We start from the raw sequence: 21953 nt of genomic DNA on the forward strand, positions 1-21953 counted from the left end.
AGAACACATATATATTATATATAGTTTTATCCACTATTTCTTTCATTATTTTGTAAAATCATGTTAAATGTTTACTATTTAAAATAAATGAAAAATATTCTATTGAATATTCAAATTTCATCCTCAATTTATGTTTAAAATTTTTTTACCACATGCATCGCACGTATTTTTAACAAACATAAATGGAAGGTGAAAGATTCGAAGTTGATAAGCACATACTATATGTAGCCCACTTTAGCCTTAGAAGAAGATATTGAACAAATTTTGCCCGTTGAGATAAAAAGGTTATGAGGAGCGAAAATAAAGGCCATGTCAATGGAAAATTATTGAACATGAAGATAAACACTCATATTAGGGACCAACAACTATCTCGAGAAAGTAGAATCATTAGAAAAGGCCTTCTATAGATAATTCATTCACGTTCAATTCGATAAACAATGAAGAATTTACAAAATGATCACTCACCCCAATTGAAACCGCCTCCACTTAATTTATAATTTAGCCGTTTATACAGTCGCGAAGAATCACTCAATAAATAGGAAGAAGAAACTATACATTTGAAAGTCTCGAGTTCCGAAAAAAATTACCTTACTTCTCAATGCCTTGCTGCAAGTACTGTATCAAATCATAGCCTGCAGTTGTCCATTTGTTATATGCATCGGTGCAGACACGGATCATGAAATTCGCTGCTTCCCGGTCGTTCATTTCCGGATGAAATCTCTTCCGAAGATTTCCAATTGGATCGCCACGACTGAAGCATGGTAATCCACTGTCTAGCATTAGTAATACGGTGTTGATGATCCCGTCCATATGGCGGCGAGCAGCGAGGTATCCCTTCACACACAAGCTGTGGACAGACACACGAATTAATGCAATTGATCTCTGAGCACAAAGACTTTTAATTTTGAATAATCTGAAACTGAGAGAGTATAAATATACGGCAGAGGAAGAAACTTTTCTACCTTACAAATAAGTTCCAGGTCTCACTCTTCATAACCCCAGAGGGATCAAGAAGTTGAGTCATCTCATGGCTTAGCTTGAAGTGTGCACTTTCAAAGCGCATATTTCCCCCAGGTGATGTCTCCAGTATGAAACCAAAATCAATATGGACAAGCCTCCCAACACTGCATTCACATGCACGTGTTAACACTCGGAACATACTATCCCGCCACGGTATTTTGACTCCCATGGTGCATAGGACAGACATATTTGAATAACAAGCTAATAATTTATTTTACCGAAGAGATGAAACAATTTTATGTCGTGTAGAGATGAAAATAAAATCAGCCCTCTTAAATATAAGCAGATTGTTTGAGGTGTTTTTTCTTTTCTTTTAAGATTTTAAAGACCCATTGATCTTGAGGTCTCATTTCCCTCTCACAAGGGCGTTTTAAGAGTTTTTCTGGTCTTTTGCGATGCAATCTTGTCAGTTTCTTGGTTCGAATTTTCTCTGTCTGGCTTGATTTGTTTTGGTTCAGTGTCTCTTTAGTTTCTTACGGGACTCTCTCTAAGTTTTCTGTACTTCTGAAGTTCGAAGGTTTTCTTCTTTTTGGCCCACACATCATTAGTTGTGTTCGTCTTTTCTTTGTCTTCTATTTGGAGATCTTGTATTTAGGGCAGTAATCTCTTTTCATTATATCAATGAAATCTTTGTAGTTGAAAGTAATATTTGGGTGAAGAATAGGAAAGGATAACATACTTGTCAAATAGAAGATTGCCATTGTGTCTGTCCTTTGGTTGAAGTAACAAGCTGGCGACGGCATAACCAGCACTACTAATGATGAAGTTCTCACGTGCTGCTTCAAAACTAGGAGAGCCTACCGGCCCATAGTCCTGTTGGAAGATCTCATACAAACCCCCATCAGTGGTTTCACCCATCTGACTTCTGCTTCGTGTATTAGGAACGACCTGAGAATGGTCAATCATCAGATGAGCAATAATTTAACAAGATCTCAACGCAAGAAGCATTCATGAATCGGCTATACAAGTATAGCTCTGATTAATAAACAAAAACAGAATGTGAAGTATAGGTGATGGTGTTTAATCCAATCACGCAACTAATTTCATTATGCCAGTTTGTCTCAAGTGCAAACAAATAAACATGGAAAATAAATAGTGAAAGTGCAGGATATGAAATTAATAACTTGGCTTAATGAAGTAAAAACTAAATCCAACTTCGTTCTTTGTAAGCTCGCACTTTCGGGTCATTATTTTAACAGGAAATAACAAGTAAAGAACAATATCGTGGGATTATACCTAGTAGTTGCAACTAGTACTTTGAAATTGATCTTTATCCTATATACTTAAAAATGCTTTCAACCAAAAAGTTGAATGATATTTTTCTCACTGATGTGAAGTCATCCATAACTTCACTATCCTTTTTAGAAGGCTTCGAAATTTTTCATTAAAATAATGAAAAGAGATTAATGCTCAAAATACAAAGAAATAAAAGTAGTAAACACAAATACATAGAGCAAAAGAACTAGGCTGTAAAGACAAACGTCTTTCTAAAAGAACATAAATCTTGGAAGAAAAGGCCAACAAAGAACCTTATAGAGAGAACACCAAATGGAGGCACTAGTGAACATAAAATTCTATTATACATTGCAAACATAAAATTCTATGAAAAAGAAATTTACTGTCAGCACAGATGCTAGCGGATAGCAAGCGCCGAGAAAAGCATGCCTAATCATACAGTTGCCAAAAGTTACCTCGATTATGCCTCTACCGGGGCCAGTAGGGAGGACACCATATGGAAACAAATAGAGATTAAGCCCAACTGCTTGAAAGATGTCCCTAAGAAGTGATATCACTTGCAGAGCAAGAACATCTTGTCGGCAGTCATCTCCAACCTAAAACAAAGAAAAGATGAAGCAATCCACAGGCGGAAACAATTCAGTTCTCCAGAATATGATTAAGTTATTTCTCTAAAATCAGGATGTAGATGTCATATAATTCAACTCAGGCTTAAGTACCACAATTTTTTCTCTGAAGGTCAACATAATAAAAACAAAAAGGTACCTTGTTAATATCCATGCATATAAGAGTTTTTCCTTAACATCTATATGCATAATCAGTTAATTACTTTCCAATATAGAAATCCTCCAAAGTCAGCAAATGTAAAACTCTCGAAAAACTTAGGGTATGCTCTTTTGTAAATGTAACGAGATTCATATAAGTCCCCTCAGAGGCTAATAAAGCACTCAGACATTTTAATCCAAATTTGAAAAATTGTCGGGGTATTATTATATGATGGTTATCAGCATGCTAACGTAGAAAATAATAAAAAGGTTGCTATAAATTGATGATTGACAAGTAAAATTATATTGGAATGATGTCAACTTCGTTGTTAACTCACCTTGAAAATGCAAGCTTGGGGTTTTATATTATTTGGGTCCCCATCCCGATCAACCACATTGAATGTAACCATGATAGGAACTTTTGCAGCTGACTGCAAGGGTATTCCACTATCTACTTGAATACCACGGACAAGCTTGTTTGTGGCAGTTGGTAGATATAGGTCTTCACCCTCCATTTCAATTTTCTCCAACTCCCTGGGAAAATGGTTTTAATATCTTTTCAGTTAACAAGCAATGTAGGAAATGTTAACCAAGCAATTGAGTCGAAAACACACCTCCTGATGCCAGCTCGCCGTTCATCCTTGGGAAGCGGGAAGAGAACACCAGATATAGACGTAACTTTGTCAAAGAAATCAAACTCTCTTTTAAATAAGTCAAGAGCCTTTGGAGTGAAACCATCAATAATATGCTGCCTTACAACTGGCAATAGCGCCAGAAATGAACCATTCTGAAAATAGCACAATACAGGATTGTTGAGCATTAAATCAGAAACAATCAAACTATCAATATAAATTAAGACAGAATGCAAAGAGCAGCTCGAGGTTATATTATACCCAACCAGGTGGAAAATAAAATATAATCACTGTGCTTGGGAAACATAGTGTACACTAAGCAAAATGAATTTGTTATGAAATTTTGAGATCGAATGGATTATGACAATCAGTATATTTCTCCAAATATACCTAAAAAATCTATTAGATTTAATATCTGTGTGAGCCTCTATTTCTTAATTGTTTTGTTATTACAAATCAGGTTTTAGTCTCTGACGCTCTTATTATGGTTGGTGGGACTACTTCTGTTGGGCTATTTTTTTTTTTTTTTTGTATGCCCTTTTTTTTTTTTTTTTTTTTTTGTATGCCCTTGAATATTCTTTTATTTCCTCAAAGAAAGCTCGGTTTCTCACAAAAACCAATCTCACAAAGTAAGCATTATTGAGGAAAAAGGCATTCATCACTAACGTTTAACAAAGATAATAGACATTCTTCCAGGTTTTATGCTCATTGGAGAAATTTCATATTTGGCATCTATAACTTTCCTACATAAAGCCCTTTTTTTCCCTTGACGGCGTCAAATCCATTTGGCAAAAAGAACCTTGTTTTTTCTCTTTCAAGCTGTGTATGATGAGGCCACCTTGATCAATAGGGAGGACTTTTTCCCCTTTGACAAGGTGAATACATGTGTTGTCTTTGTTTTTTCCCCTTCTTTTTGACAAGGTGAATATACATGTTGTCAATGCTGCCTTTCCACAGAGTTTCTATTAAGTTTTTCTATACAGCGCACCACCTTGATGTGTATTTTGAGGGACATGTTTGGTCAACGTGGTTTGTATGAGAGTGAGCCTCCCCTTTCAAGGATGTGTAAATTTTTCCAATGGAGCCTCCATTAAATCTTCTCGACAATTGGAGTCCAAAAAGCCATGGTGCTTTGATTACCATTCAAAAGAAGAACAAGGACTTGCACAAACGTATTAGAAATGGATTCAATCAATTAGGACTCCATATTGAGGCCAATAATTTTAGATTTGTGGTGATTGATATTGAGCCCCCCTACTTCTTAAAATGTTTTTACAAACTGAACATAATATGTAAGTTCCAATCCTCATAAAAAGAGAAAAGAATAGTATCATTTGCGAATTGTAGTCAACTAAAACAATCAACCACAATGATTAAAGGAAAGAGTTAAAGACGGTTTCGACGCCCTCTTTAAGTAAAATTAATGTTAACTCTAGGGCAACTATTGATGATAATAGAGAAGTTGGTATATGAAATACACCCTCTAATCCTCCCCCATTTTAAGATCTCCTTAAAGAAGTTCCAATCCACTTTGTCGAAAGTCTTTTCAATGTCGAGCTTTTAGAGAAAGAACCTTTTTCATACAGATCACCGTCCATAGTTACAGAAGGGTTATTTGGCTTCACATTTTCTTACTAATCCCTTATTGTGTCAGTACCCCACATGTTTGTCTTTCTTTAGGACAATCCATAATATTTTTATATAATTATGTAGCGTATCCTTAAGAACCAGGAGACTTGTCAGTACCTTAAGTCATTTACAATGAGCCAAACTTTCGCTTCCATAAATGGAGATTCAAGTTGTATTCTTTATTGAGCATTGATGTGATCCCATTGAATAGATGCCTAGATGGTAGCAATGAGAGTAAGTGAAGGTCCCTAAAGTTAGAGCCATCTGATCAGTGAAGGAATTGAATTTGTGCATACTGCGTGTGGAAGGGCCACCATTAGATTTCTCATGTGAACATCAAGACCTGTTGGAATCAACCCATATCCAACCTCCCGAGCAAAGATATTATAAATTTGTTAATTGAACTCTTGCCAAAAATGTGGTCTATCTAGATGGGGACGAGCCTTAAATCTTTGTCAACCAAAAACTGAGACCATCAAGAAAAGAGATGAGCAAAGAGGAGAAAGGCACTTTTAGTGATTTTTGGTATGATAAGGCAGATCATTCCACATTATGAGGATCCTTCCTGAGGTGTCGATAGCCTCAAATGTAGGATGAGGATCCCTCCCAATGTCCTAATAGCCTCCAATGTAGTCCAGAACCAAAGTTGTGTTTAGCCCAAGGAATTGTGAAGGAGGAGTTGTGAACTCCACTCCTTGTTTGGCCCAAGGAGTTAGTGGGTCCCACTACTAAAAAACATCAAATTTTATATCTTATCAATTCCTTACACTATGGGCTCCAGGAGTTCACAACTGTCCAGAGTTCATAATGAACTCCTTAATCCTCACTATTCCACTTCTTACCGTAAACACCCCTAGAAGAATGATGACAATGGGATTTTGTTCAACAATTGTGCTCGATGAGGGCAATTTCATCAAAGAATGTTTTGTTTACTATCACCTTAGAGGGTAAATAAAAAAGTGGGTCAGGTTGTGGATTGCCCATAGCATCAGCTGAAACCAGTTTGTTGGGAAGCAATGAAGGGTTAGACCACCTTTCGATAAGAAGGGATGGGATTGGTGAAGGAAGAACGGTGTTTGACGAAGGGATGTTTAATGATGAGCTAGGAAAGTCAATGGGAGGACCAAGACATTGGACACAAAGCAATAAAAGGCAGACAATGGGGCCCATCGATTGGAAGACAAGCGATGCCAGGTTCAGAACAAAAAGCAGCAGGTGAAGGACGGTGCGGTGTGGGGTTATGTATTATCTCTTCTTCTTATGACTATTTTTTAAAGTAATAAAACAATATTTTGTTCGTATTTCAGAGTGTACTTAAACAAAAAAACACTAACATACTTCATTTCAGAAACACCGATAGAGACATACCTTCCCAGAGTTCACATCTTTCCCAGAGTCTGGTAAAGAAGTCTCACCCTGCAAGTCATTAATTCAACTTATTATATGTAGAGCAGAACATATCATCGCCGAATCCCTAATGCAGTCACACCCGATATGCATCATGAAAATAAAAAATTAAAAGAAAATATAACTTCAAAACCATAAAATATGTAAAGAAAACTCCCAAGAAAACTCAAACCACGTGTGAAATTTCACAAACCTGCAGGTGCCAGATCAGAATATGTGCAAATATATCGCTTCTCTGAGCTGCTCTAAGTAAATATCCTTCAACCAACCTCTGAAAGCAAGTAATCAGATAACATGTAAGAAGCTAAGAAATTTAGTATGCAAAAGAGTTAATACGTCAATCAGCGTTGATAAGGTTCAAGTCATCAAATTTTGAAGCTTGCTTAAATCCAGTAAAAGTGAAATTGTGTGCTTGGCGTAATAGCATCAGTTGATTAACTTCACTTGATTTCTCAATAATTAAAAGAAGTAGCAAGATGAGAGATCATCTCATGATTTGCCAAGAACCAAATTTGAACTGGTGTCACGAGGAATGAAATAATAATAATTATAATTATAATAATTGCAAGTAAAGTGATATTGAGGCAAGAGTGAACCAAAATCCAAAGGATTATATATTTAGTCATATCAATTAGTGCAAACAAATCTGAACCTATCCTTATAGAAAAAGCTATACCTCAATAAGAAGTGCCACTAAATTAGGCTAGGCATAAAAATATCACCCAAGATTTAGTAGTGATTGAATTGAATGATTTATTGACAGAAACCGAAATCAACAAAATGAATGGAAAGAGTGCTTCATCCAAGTCCTAATAACTAACTGAAAAAAATCTAAAAGGATCTGAGAAAGAATAATAGCAAGAGAGTTCATTAAGAACATGTACCCCTTCATCATATCGCAAAGCTTGCACCAGTTGTGGCATGAAAAATGTAACCTTTTCGGGAGGATAAGATTCCAATACCCTAAGAACATATGCCATAACACGTGGATGCCCCTTGTAAGCAGGAGTGAGGAACTCAAGAGCTTGTGTAATTGAACAAGCAGCCCAATGTGGCAACTGTCGCAGAAGTTCAGAATTTTCATCAACAGCTTTTGGTGTGACGAAATACGGCAATGCTTCAGGAATAGTGCGAATATCCAATATGTGCAACTGCGATAAGAAACCACATCAGGAAGATGAAAAGTCAAGCAAAGGCTCATTAAGCAATAGTAGAAGATAAGACAAAAATTGCTCATGCAAGTGTTGATATAATTAAATTTATCATAACCCATCACAGCTTAAGCTTTTGAGTCAATCGGTGATTCAACAAGGTATTAGAGCAGGAAGTCTTGTGTTAAAACCTCTATAATGTCATTTACTCTCTAATTAATATTGATTTCCACTTCTTGGGTTTTCTACAAATTTTCAAACCCACAAGTGAGGAAGAGTGTTAAAGTGTTAAACTTTTGAGTCAATCGATCCTTTAACATTAACAAAGATTTTCTTTTAGAAGAGAAATAGATTCCATTGATGAATGAAATAAAAGAAGTTATAAACTCCAAACATGGTGGGATACATGAAAATTTTCCAATTGGAAATCAAATAAGAACTATAATCAGAGAAAGGTGTTGATCCAATTCAAAACATGAAAAAGAATAAACTCCTTAAACATAAGGAATCTCTGAAAAATCTTCCATTCCTCTCCCCCAAGAAACCAAAGGAAGACTCTGTTGAGAGCAAGCCAAAAAATCTCCTCTCCATGAAAAAGATTAACAGAGATTTTTGTCCATGGGTCAATTTTAGAAACAAAAGAATAAGCAAAAAAATTCTAAATGAAAGTTGGTTATCGATTAAGTCTGTTGTCTCTAAAATTCTTGAAATGGATATTCTGCCCACAAAATGCTAGTCCAAGAAAGTCAGTCTAGTAATACCCTACCATGGCTATTTATCATAGTGAAGAATATAATAAAAGATAACAGAAAAAAGGCATTGCATGTCCTGGTCTCATTTAGCTATTTGGAAGTGAGGTGTACACAAGTTTGAAAGAAGCCCTGCTGAGGCTCGGTGCATTCCTAATTATCTACTACGTTAAATTGTCTCTGGATGTCAGAGTGACTGTAGAGAAAATAAAAACCTCCTACTAAGTGCATTGATCAAAATAAAAATAAAATCAAGTAAAGGTTCTCTCGAAGTTCAAGATTCTCGACAAATTTCACTCGTCGTGTTAGTATATCGAATCCCAACTTTGCCAACAAACAGGTGTTGAATAAATAAATACTTGGAAAACCAACATGCTGGCCATTGAAGGGCACATATTAAAGAGCTTGACAGGCAGTAGACGACAAAATGGTAAGTGCAGATTCTGCAGAATAATAGATGATCATGGTTTTTCACATCTTCATAACGAAGACAACACCATATTTCACAATTTCATCAAGCTATAGCCTATAGTATTAAGACAGAAAGAATCAAAACCATATTTCACAATTTCCATACCCAAAATCATTTCACCTCTTCCAGAATCAACCGTCTCAAAAAATAAATTATAAGCACTAAAATGTGCTGTACACTTCTTGTTCTCACCTTACATAATTAACCATGAGGACAAGGACGCTTATATGCTTATACAACAGCTTCATAATATTTAACCAAAACAATAGTGTCTAATGCACAGGAAGCTCAAGTTCATGAATTTTAGCTTAGAGAAAAAATTAGGAAACAAAAACCTGTACTAGTTGATTCATTTCAACTCTAAGGGATGCATTTGTTGGAAACCTTGAAACCATAGAAAAGGCAATTCGCGGATCCACAGAAAAGGCAGTCCGAGCATGTTCAATCCATTTTTCAGCACTTAGCTTGGGTCGAGAAGGTGTACTCTCCCTATGTATAGAAGAGGCGAAACAATTGATATATTCCATGAAAGATTTTTAGTTTATGTAAATTCTGTATATGAGAAGAATGAATATATTCAATGGCAAGTATGTTACTTAATATTTGGCTGTGCCCAGACTTCAAGTCTATCGGCCTCATGTTGGCATAACATCAAAAGTAGTTGCCTCCTTTTTTCTCTTCCCACAGCATAATTTTCCAAATGGCCCCAGACAGGGTGATATTGATCATTCTGTTAAAATTTCAATCACTCGATTAAAAAGTTGAAGAACTCATACAATACCAGAAACTCGGCAATATGTAAAAAGAAGCACACTAGACACTATTCTCTTTTGCAGGACATATCTTCATAGAGGCTCGTTTATTAAGACAGGATCAGGGGCGGAAGATACAATCATCTTACCGAGTCAACCAAAGAAATACTATTTTCACGCCCACGTATTTTTGCATCAGACTGCAGACTATTTCCACGTTCACTTGAAAGGTAATGAAGAAATATGGAAACAGATTGAGCCTGACTTTGGGCAAAGTTCACATGTTTTACATCGTACCACTCTGGCTCATGTGCAAACCATCCTAGGGATGCTCTGAAAGAAGTAGCAAACACATATTTCAATTTCAAATAAAGATTGGGATGGTTTCACAAAACAAGACTGCAACTACAACCGGTGGGAAGAATAAATTATAACAAAATATGTGGCACTGTATTATGGTTATGGAAAAAAAAAAACAGAAAAGCGGAACACCAAAACTTTACTAATAAATCTTACCAATATGATTATATCAACCACTGTCAACTAGAAATTTTGAAATTCAGACATTACAAAGGATGTGAGTAAATAATCGTTACTAAATCAAACTTTAGATAAATTGGTGGACTAGGATAACAAAAACTAAGTAAACAAGATCACTTTGGCCGAAGAATGAGGCAACCAAGAGAAATAACAAAGACGAAATGTGTTTGTGCAGTGATCTACTGTAAATTACCAAGTAAAAGATACCTAATTGATGGATTTGGTGATTTCTCTATATCATAAAAGCTGAAGACTAACAAAAAAATTGTCCTAAATAGTTATAAATAATGTTACTTATGCAAAAAACTTGGGAAAAATAGAAGGAAGATAGTGCTTAGCTAATTGATTATAAATCAATTTTTTACTTTTTAAAGTGCATGTATTATTATATACATATCACAGAGCATCAGTAGTCCCACGGAGATATCAAGATCAAGTCTCATATAAATTAAAACAGATCGTTGAATCAAAGCATCTTAGACATATTATAGTATACTATCACCAATGCTAATGAATACTTAATCTGGTTGTAAAGAAAATATGACGAATATAATAATGAGAACCTATATAATCGGTCCTCCAGCAGCTCCAGTCCAGTTTTAAAATTTTGTAGGTTGCCTTGAGATTGGCATGAACAAAACTTAAGCCCTAGAAGCATAAGAGTGAAAAAGGAACCAGTTGCTGCAGGATGACGTGAAAAGTTCCATGGGGGCTTAGTGGACCCCTGTAGCAAACGACCAAAGAGCAAGAGTTGCTCAACACTGTTGTGTCGAACTACCTAGCGAACCAACAAAAACTTGAATAGTCTAGTTATATACTAAAAACAAAATCAAGGATCAATTTATCAGACAAGCCAATAAGATGAAAGATTTTAAAATATATCTCAATCTCAAGTAGTGGCATAATCTTAGAATCTATAAGAGCTTAAAACAAAGTTTAAACCACTCAAGCAGATCCAAGATGATATATCATTTAGTGTAATCAAATTTTTCTTCAGGAAAGCGATTCAGTGAAAACGTGTGTGCAGAAGACAAACATTTCATTGCTGATATGAAAGAATAAATAAACGGGAGGAGAAAGTGAGCTCAGAAAGGAAGGATGCTAAATCCTGAAGAGCTTTAGTTCCCATATCCCAATGAGGAATCAAGGAGCAAGATACCCAAAAAACATGATGGCAGCAGGACTCAACAAGTGAACTACCCAAAATTATGCACAGCGCCCAAGATGCATCCATAATAACCAAAAAAAATGATAAAGGACATGAAAATGAAAGATATTGTACCTACCAAAAGAAATAAAATATTAGTCACACCAAAGAAACACATAAAAAAGTCCTTCTAGCAGTTGTCTCCCAAAGGAAATCCTAGTAGCAGATAGGATAATAATATTGATTCCTATCATAACTTTCCTTTTAAATATGTTTTGCCTTTTGGTAACAGACAATATGTTAAAACTCACGGGTAAACACTGACTTTTGGTACCAGACAATAAGCTAAAACCCATATGGGTAGAGACAGTATGTACCCTCAATTTATGTTCGACTTTTACTCATATCATGCCATTCTATGATCAATGCAAAACTGCAAATATTTAGGATGCCTAGATAAATTTTAACCTCAAAGCGGTCAATAAAGAATCCAAGCCATATTCTATGAGCAATTATCTGTTCAACAGGATCTATCTCAGGCTGCACTTCTGGCTCCCCCGGAGATAAGTGAGGCCTCAACTTGGCAGCAGGTCCTGAATACTTGACCTCTGATGCGAAGAGACCCCGCTTTGTATCAATTGTCCATAACCATGCATCAACAAGCTCAGCAAGGACAAACGACCCAAGCTCAGGTGCAGCAGAAACCAACCAGGTCCAAATAAACACACCAGTTTCAATTGCATCAGGAGTGGAAATGTATGCTGGACACCAACAAAGAAGGCGTATAAGTTGTGCAAAGCCCTCTATATTTGTTTTTGATTCAGAAGCCTGAAAAATTAGTAGGTATTATGAGATTAAAAAAAAAATGCATGAAGACAAGAGGATACTTCAACCACAGTCACCCATGAAAAGCAAGGAGCATACCAAGTTTGACAGAAGTAAAGCAGTTGCCTGAGAACAAGTTTCGCGAAATTTCAACTTGTCAAGGCCACAGCCTTTTTCTGCACCACTAACAAATTGCTGAAGTGACTGCACAAATTTCATAATCAAAATCCCATTAAATGAATCGTCCTCATTCTGCGGTTGTTGGGGAACTGCTCCAGTGATCAGCCTCTGAAGGCCCTGACCAAAACCAAGACCAGTTGGACCAGCAACACCGGTCTGAAATCCACCAATGCTGTTATACAACCTTCTCATACCAGCAATTTCTCCAGCATGGTTGCACTTAACTGTTGCACTGACCATACCAGTACTGAGCACCTCCAAATTAAAGGCTTCTGTCAATTTTAAGTCAGCCCCTGAAGCTGCAGCTGCAGCAGTAATGACAGCAGGAATATTTGCTGTCTGTATGCCAGTCCAATAGTCATTTTTGCTAGTGCCAATCCGTATCTCAGATAAAAGAGAAATCACATCAGGTGTATGCTGGCCTCTTTGCCATGTATTTGCTTTGCATAGTTTTTCCTGAAACATCCACATTAAAAATATTTTAAGAAAATAACTAATAAAAACTTGAAAGTATGCTCCAAAGAAAATGTGATAGAACTTTATTAAGATTCAATAGTTGGTTATAGTTTCTCAAAAAGGTAGAAATGTCCCAAAATGAGAACATTTGATATGTTCACCACTATTCTTCCTCTTTAACTTTCTGATCTAATAATCTCAACACAACAAACCCATTTACCTTAACCAAAAATCCCCCTATAGAACTTGATTTTAAGTACTGTGATACCCTACATAAGGCTTCAATATGTTTCTACAGAAGCAGGAATTCTAAACTGAAATATAATAAATGTTTTAAATTCTTCTTTCAAGAGAAAGGTCACAAGAGCACAGGCTCCACGAGGAAGCCATGAAAATTGTGCTCCCTCACCCCTGTAGCTTGTTGAGTTTGAGTATGTGTCACATCTTACGGTCTTTCCAATTTATAATATGCACCAGAAAAGGCAACACAAAACACACTAAAAAATTATTACCAGAAAAGCCTGCAGAACTAGAGCCAAAAAAGGAAAAAAAGAAACATAAACATAAACAACATAAAAACTACAGTAAAGGCACCATTTCATTAGACTGCCCTAATAACACTATTCGATAAAACCATTTCACTCCAACTTTCAAGCAACCACTTCAACCTAGGTTTATTGTTCCACCTTTTTGTAGGTCACATGCTAAGAAGCTGGCATTAAAGAGATTAAAACTTGCAGAGTTAAGAAATGGTTTTTTTTTCCTTTTTTTCTTGTTAATTGTATAAGAATCCAACCTTTTATGGGGAGAAATAAAAGAGCATACAGGTAAGAAAATGATGTTAAAAGACCAACTTATTTTTCTTTTATGAGAATGATAAAAGACCAACTTAACTGGCAAAACAGAAAAATGGACAAAAACGAATATTATTCCCACTGGTCAACCTGTAGGAGACCTTGGCAAGTGCAAGGAGCATATGACAGTGATTTGACAATCCACTCCCGAACTACCCTTTGGTACAAAGAACGAACTGTTACAACCCAAGCAGGATCACTAATGACAGTTGAAGGCGCATCATTATGCATGGAAAAGAGCAAGGAATCCAAACAAGACGAATTCCACATAACCTGAAAAAGCCATATTTTTAGATTTTTAAGAAAATGAAAAGGCATGAGAAAAGAACTTGTAATGGAAGACATGATTTCACCTGGGGAAACTTATCTCTGAGCTGTGTCAGCAAGTTAACAGCAATATCTCGAACATGTTCATCCCTTTGAGACATACTCTTTATAAGATAACAGGTATGAGCAAATAGAGTTGAATCTCTGACCTCAGCTTCATTACCAGTTTCAGATATTCGATCTTCCTGATAACCACCCAAACAGCAAAACAACGTTCACATACAAAGAAAGTGTGTAAAGGTTACGATAAAATTAAAAATGAAAAGAAATCCTTAACAAATATACAGGTTGCATTATTTAGGTTTAATTCGTCTATTCTTTTACTAATATTCTTCCTAATAGAACTCTGTAGGATGAGAAATTAATGTTTTAATTTTATTGAATCTTTTGAAACGTTATTATTATTCTTGTTATTTGGTTTAAGCAACCAAGCCATTATTTCAGGACATACAAAAATTAGGCCTACGAAAAGGAGTTCCAACACTAGCAACAAGAACCGACCTTAATTTAAAAGAATGTGAGTTAGGCGACCAAGCGGGTAATTATAAATAGCCCAGATTAACAAGTGCCCATAAAGAAGAATTAAACCTAGCCAATTCCTAAAGCTCCTCCCAAGATCTTTCAGACCACTCAAAAGATCCTACCATTCCTCTCACGCCAAATTCTCCACAAAATAGTCCAAAAAAAAAAAGTCAGCTACAAAACTCCCCTTTTATACTGTAAAGGAGGTTTAAGAAGGTCAAGTAATTTGAAAACAGTAGGAATTATATAAGCCCCTCACAGTTGGGATATATGAACTTGACGGTTTAACAAAAGTTGACATGTTTAACATTGATCCTTAAATATGCATTAGCTGGTACATCCAGAGAAAAAATCATCATTAGTTGGTATACTAATCAATAGCAGTAAAGTAAAAGAGTGAGCATAAGAAGAAATAGAAACAAAGAAGTTGAGTAAAGAATACAGAACATACCAGCCACAAAACTGCAGTTTCAAATGCCCTGTGTACTATTGCTGTCAAACATTGGGAGACAGCAGGCAAAAGATTTGGAGTTTTAAGATACTCAAAAACACAACAGAAGGCACTTCTAGAAGCATTTACATTTGAACCACCATTAAGAATGCCACCATTGCTACTGAAACGTATAATCTCTAGAAAAGATACTGCAAGGAGATACGTAGCCTTAACACCTACAAAATGAAACGATGTAATATGAGATGGGAAGAATGAAAATACCTCCTAAAAAAATATTTGAACAAGAAACTGCTTAACTAACTGATAAGAAACAGTAGAGGAGGGAAATCCTTATTCCTTATATCTCAGGGTGGTTGACTAACTCTAGATCGGCTAGTTCTCAATTGCTTGCTGATTACTATTTGTCAGCCTTCAAAGGCCCCCATCAATGTGACTACAAGTGAGGTCAAGCTTGTGAGAGTCTTTTTTCCTTTCTTTTTAGGAGGGAGCTAAAAGAATGGAACCTCACACCTCGGAGACTGCATCTTTGGAAGATTTGCTAAGAAAAACACAGCTCTCCTATCAAATGGCTTAGGAGATTTCACTCACAGGACCATGTGGCAGCAAATGGAAGAAAATCTTTTACTCATGGTAAACAAGAGCTCGAGTCCAAAAGCAACTTGCTTCCTGGAAAAGCGCATTCTTCTCTAGAGATGATAGGTTGACTCTTATTCAATCTGTTTTTTTTTACTGGGATCCTGGCATACTCTCTATCTTTATTTTTTATTTCTATTTTTATTAGTAGAAGTCTAGAGAAAATTATGAGATTTCAATGTGACTCGTTGGTCCTCGGTGATCAACCAGCAGTCTGCAGGCTTTTAACCGGATTGCTAATTATCAGTTGCTAGACATTTCCTCACAAAATGGTTGTTATACCATCAATATTGAAGCAATTTAAATCATGAGAAGTCAAGATTTTACCTGAAATTGTGCTCATTGCAGCAACATCAACTCGGCCTCCTAAAGCAGCAGAAAGAGCAGCCCTTTGGGCTACAGCAGCTTTCTCATTACCACTCCCACGCCGACTACCTGGATTGTGGAGAGCATTGAGTTCTAATTCGTCCTCAAGCCACTTAACTGAACTTACAACCTAAAAAAAAAAACAGAGATCCACTAAATAGCTTAAAAATGATTATTACAAGCAAGACTCTTCAAGCATTAAGCAACACCGGGGAAAGTTTCTTGAAGTAAAAATTCAAAATCTCCAAATGAGAATGTTGATAGAGGATCCATTTATCTCTTTCCCGCACTAAAAGTTTAAAACTTATCCCAAAATAAAGAGAAGAAGAGTACACTTACAAGTGGAGGAGTCCCCCGAGCAATAAATTGAACAGCAGATGACCACTGCGTATTCCACAGGTATGGTCCACTCACAGCTTGCAGAGCAATTGCAGTGCTTCCCACACTGTTTAACATAGTGGAAACTGATTTTGTCTGAAGTTGAGATTTTTGTATGGGAGGAGCTAAGCCAAAAAGCGCAATATAAAACCATAAGTTTCTAAATAACTTCAAAAGGGATGGCTCGATGTTCATTGTGGGGTCAAAATCAGAACATATTTCAGCAACTGCAGGCAGTAGAGGTCCCAGAAAATCTGCTCCACTTCTGTAAGACTTGGAGAGCATTAAATATGGAATTTTATATGCAAGAGAAAAATAAAAATCATAAACGATCAAAATATATACCATGTAACAAAAGTTTAAAAGCATCTATACCTGCCACTTTTAGACTCAGCAGCCAGGCCAACATCTGAGCATAGAGAGAGTAACCGATGACGATACTCCAGTCGTAGTTTAGCACTCTTAAGACTATTAGCAATAAGAAGAAATCCTGCAGGAAGTATCTAGAATGTAATTGAACCATGAGCATCCATTTCATTGGTGATTTGGAACAAAATAATCACATAACATTATTTAGAGATATGCATACCTCAACACGTTCTGTAGTTGCTTCTGGAGCCACTGTTCTGCTTTCAGATGACCCTATGCTAGAAAGTTTACTTAAGTAACTTCTTGTCATCAGAACTATTGTCTCCCGATAAGACTTCTCAAAACCCAGGCTTGCCATGCGGGATACAGCATCAAGAAGCTGTAGTAAAAATATAGGACGATAATAGAAAGCCATCAACTGAAGGTAGAAAAAACAAACAAGCAACAAGGTAATGTCGTACATCCACAACATAAATAATATTAGCAAGATAAAAGTTCCCGTACTTGAAGTCGCAATAAACCAGGAGTTGACGCATCGCCCTCTTCTAAACTCTCGATGAAAAGGGGTAATATCATGTCCACAATTTCAGATTTGTTAACAGCAACAGTCATCTTAGCTAACAAGCGAATAACATTAAGTTGCATAGGAACTGCCTGTTTCTCTTTGTCATCCTGAAATTGGCACACATCAAATCATCATGAGCTTGGTAATTGACTGTAAAATTAAACAAACAGAAACATTATATGTTTCATAGTAGGTAGAGGATTTATGACAAACTTTAACATCATAGATACCCATTAATCCTATTTAAAACCTCAATAAAAATCAAACAATTTAAACAAACAAGACCATCCACTACAAGAGTGAGAGAGAATCAATGACATTAAACTTAAAGATTGTATGCATAGGCATTAAAGATCTTATAGTTATCAGCTTAATTTTACAAGCAATCTACTTGTGAAAAAAGACGATGTGTAACCATTTATTGTTCACCCTGCAATCTCAAATAACAAACCTGCTCCTCAGAATCATTACGGTCACGGATGCTCGTGGCCAATCCCATTATAAATGTGTCAACAGGAGCTCGATCTTTGGTCCAGCAAGATTCAATTATCTCACAACATGTTGTCAAGACACTTTCAAACATTGCTCCCTGGTTGCCCCAAGTATCAGCCTGGAACAAATTTATTCAATACATTGCGAATTGTTAACCGTTTCCTCTGCGTGTTGAACAAAGATTTCACATAGTAATCTTGTTGCACTTTCTCTGCATCTATTAAAAACTAAACCAATCAAGAACACTTACCTGTGCACATACTGTTAAAACTAGAGGTTTAAGACGGATGAGCAACACTCGTAAGGGCTGACCTCCACGAGAAACAGCAATCTGTGACAGTCCAGTAAGCAAGGAACCAAAAAGTTCTTCACAGATTCTCAACTTTCTCCATACAGAGAGTAAACAAGCTTCGGCAGCATCCATCAATAATGCAAAAGTCTCGAATATTAACTTCTTAGCCGGCTTCCCATCAAAATCAAGAGAAACAACAGTCTTCATTTTTAACCTCGCAGCAGCTTGATAAACCAAGAGTTTAGTATTAATTCTTGCTTTTAAAACTGAACCCTGTTCGCTCCAGTCCCGCTTTTTAATCTGCACATGACAATCAGCAAGTTTAACAATTACTATTGAACTTTCTTCTATCTAAAACGTTGCCAATGTAAAACCCATTTTGGAAAGTGTAGTTTTGCCCGTCACAGTTTCTTGCAAGTTTAATCATGAAATGTTAACCTTTAGAAAAGTTGGCAATGTCTGGAGCTGCTTCTTTGCTAATGCTCTCATCTGTTCCCACAGCCTTGCATCAAAAGAAGAATTATCTAAAATGTGGGTCATTAACTTGAAGGCAATCTCCTGCTTCTCCAAATTCTCGATAGACTCGTCCTCAAACGAGGCAACTTGTTGCCTAACAAAAGCTACACCCCCGCCTTCACTGAATCCTTGATTCATACCCAATTGTTCTAAACCACTCTTCCAAAGAATGCTGTTTCCATTCATCATCCCCGACCCTCTTGAGGACGCACTAGTGGCATCGTCTGTGATACGTGAAGCACCGCTACTTAAGGAACCCGACACTTGACCGTTCTCGTTTCCAGGGCTTAAACCTCCATTTGACGGCTGATGGCTGACACTCAGTGGCGAACTCTGAGACGATGAGGCCTCAGAGTTCGCCTGATTATGTTCCCTTGGCGTTCCAGGGGCAGCTTCTGATATCAAAAAACGATCGAGAATGCAACTAACCAGTTTATCTGCATCGGAGGGGATAATTGGGAGAAAACTTTTCGACAAAGCCACAAGAAAAGCTCTAGAAATTGCTGAACCTTCGCAGCAATCATTAATTGCAGACAACACAACCTCACTCGAGAATCCCGAAATCTCCATGGCAAAATCTGTCGATAATTCGCAGGCTTTCGATGTGTAATTCAAAAATTCGTTAAAAAACGAAGCGATAGCATCATTTCCATACGACTGTGGCCAGAAAGATAAGCTAAAAGACAGAGGAATTGAACGAAGAAACTCGAGAACAACAGATTTGGGGCGCAGACCGACCGAGTCAGGACATTTAGAGAGAAGTCGAGCAACAGCAAGCACTGCATTGAGCTGAGAACGCGAAATGGCAGGAGATCCAGCAAGAATAGCCTCAGATGGAGGACATCGACTACAAATCCACGAGAGTTTTTCAGAGAACAAAGCTGGATTCTGCGCAATCAAGTCGCAGAGTTCGATCAACGCGTCCATTGCAACCAAATCTGAAAAACAAACGATACGATCATACAAGTTGTGAAATATTGAGGTAATGTCAAACAACGAAACTCCGAGCTTGATAAGATGCTTCCATGAGCGTAAACTAAGCAAAACAGAGAGAGAATTTCCCACCCCGTAAAGCCTATTCTTGACTTTGCTTTTGGGGTTTTACAATGGATAATTCTCGCAGCTCTCCGATCCCCTATCCTCCTCCAATGGTGGTCTTCTCTTCTATTCTCTCAATTTTTCCGCCACCGTGCCTGAAAATTTCATACTGTTCGTTGCAATTGAACCGATCTGTTTGGACAATCGGTTCGGCGGTTCCATCTTTCATTTCATCAATCTTTACCATGGCTGGCTCATTCCTTTGGAAATTTCTCTCAATTAATTAAGTCAAAATCAATATTTTTTTGGGGTTAAAATACCATTAGTTTCTTCGTTTAAAAATAGAAAAATAAAATAAATTATTTACACAGAAAAATTTAATCATTTTAAATTTTTATCGATTTTCATCATTAATAGACTTCTATCGATCTCTATCAATGATAGACTTCTATCAGCTTATCATATCATTGATAAACGTTGATAGAAATCTATCAGTGTTTATTAGTATATTTTTTCTATTTCTGTAAATAGTTTGACATTTTTCTATCCGTGAAAATTTATCTTTGTTTTCAATTTTAAAGTAGTCGTAGTCAATGTTTAAATTGTCAATGTCGATGGAAATATTAACGTCTTAATTTTTCGAAAATTTTGATAGAAATATAGATAAAATATTGATTTCGATAGATATTTTTGAAAAAAAATTGTGAAAACAAAAAAATCAAAAAATAAATTTAAATTAATAAATAAATATTTTACTATTTTAAAACTAATTAAAATGTCTATTATTTAGATTATGTTTACATTAATGACATTTTGTTAGGTTTAAATCCTATTTTGGTCCCTAAACTTTGAATCTTGTTCTATTTTGGTTCCTAAATTTTAAAAAACGTTTATTTTAGTCCTTGAACTTTTAAAAGGTGATTATTTTGATCCCTACTATTAAGATTATGTAACTCTTTTAAAGATGAAATCTGTTTAAGGATGAAATTGCATCTAGCATGGGTTAAGCAAGATAAAGATGCAATAAAATATCAACAACCAACATACCAAAATAGTAGACGATCAAAGTCTTGGATGTAAAAGGACTTGAGATCTCCTATAGAAATCGCATTACCGTCTAATTCAACATTGAAACCCTAGATTTTTTTTTAGCATAGTTAACTTATTTAGCAGCCTAGTTATCTAAACATACAAGACATCTCACCATTGCGTTTAAGAGTTAACAAAATTCTAATAGGCAGGACCAAAATAAATACTTTTTCAAAGTTCAAGGATTAAAATGGACGTTTTTTAAAATCTAGGGACTAGGGACCAAAATAGAACATGATTCAACATTAAGGGGCCAAAATAGGATTTAAACCCATTTTATTATTACTTCTTTTTTATGTTTTATGGATTTATTTTACGATACAATGGAAACATGATTCATCTCTCATATCGATATTGAACTCATGAAAACGTGGAAATATCGATGACAATATCGGCATATTGATGGAAATTTAAAACTATGGTCATAGCGGATTAAATTTAAAATTTATTAAAAGTTTAATGACTAAAATTAGACAATTAAAAGTATAAGAAATAAAGTTTAAACAAATTTCAAAGCATAGTGACCAAAATGGTATTTTTAATTTTTTTTTTTTTTTTAGAGTAATACAAATATGACTGAGAATTTGAATTTACAACTCAATTAGTGAACTAATACATACCAATTACAATCAACGTATACTCATATTAGCAAGATTGTATATTATAGTGTATAGATTTGTTGCAAATATTTAACCAAGAGGTCAAAAGTTTGAATTCCTCTTTCATTAGTTGAACTTGAAAAAAAAATCAAAATTTATAAGTTTGACAATGAGGTCTATAAAATTATAAAACATTTCAATAAAATGTCGGACACTTTTGAAATATAAAAAAAAAAAATACATAAAAAATATTTTAAACTAATGAGTAAAAAAAATAAGTTCAACCAAACATTTGTAACCAGAGATTAACCTCCAAGATTTTGGTCTAAAGTTTAATCAATTAAATTATGCTAACCAACCAATAAATAGTTTATTCGTTCTAAATAAGTGATAGTACTAGGTTCATACAATTAATATTTTTGTTATATTTCATAGTTTTCCTTAGATAAAGAATGAAAATGGTTATTCATGTCATGTAGATGTCGAAACATGTTGGGGT

General features: G+C 35.8%; 1 protein-coding gene across 1 annotated transcript; it reads right to left on the reverse strand.

The window, feature by feature from the left end:
• Positions 1–368: 368 nt before the first annotated feature.
• On the reverse strand, positions 369–20010 carry LOC120077766 (phosphatidylinositol 4-kinase alpha 1-like). Its single transcript, XM_039031775.1, has 26 exons — positions 18651–20010; positions 18171–18512; positions 17880–18038; positions 17368–17535; positions 17084–17242; positions 16870–16997; positions 16456–16759; positions 16078–16246; positions 15115–15332; positions 14168–14326; positions 13905–14087; positions 12424–12960; positions 11968–12327; positions 10916–11130; positions 9962–10145; positions 9657–9790; positions 9396–9549; positions 7573–7839; positions 6882–6959; positions 6650–6697; positions 3635–3807; positions 3359–3554; positions 2712–2852; positions 1700–1908; positions 963–1124; positions 369–847 (listed from the first exon to the last, which is right to left on the reverse strand). Exons 1-26 carry the CDS (start codon positions 19653–19655, stop codon positions 589–591), a joined length of 6111 nt encoding a protein of 2036 aa, XP_038887703.1. The 5' UTR covers positions 19656–20010; the 3' UTR covers positions 369–588.
• Between the last annotated feature and the right edge of the window lie 1943 nt (positions 20011–21953).

The sequence above is a fragment of the Benincasa hispida genome, chromosome 5 (genome assembly GCF_009727055.1).
Source record: "Benincasa hispida cultivar B227 chromosome 5, ASM972705v1, whole genome shotgun sequence".
NCBI lineage: Eukaryota > Viridiplantae > Streptophyta > Magnoliopsida > Cucurbitales > Cucurbitaceae > Benincasa > Benincasa hispida.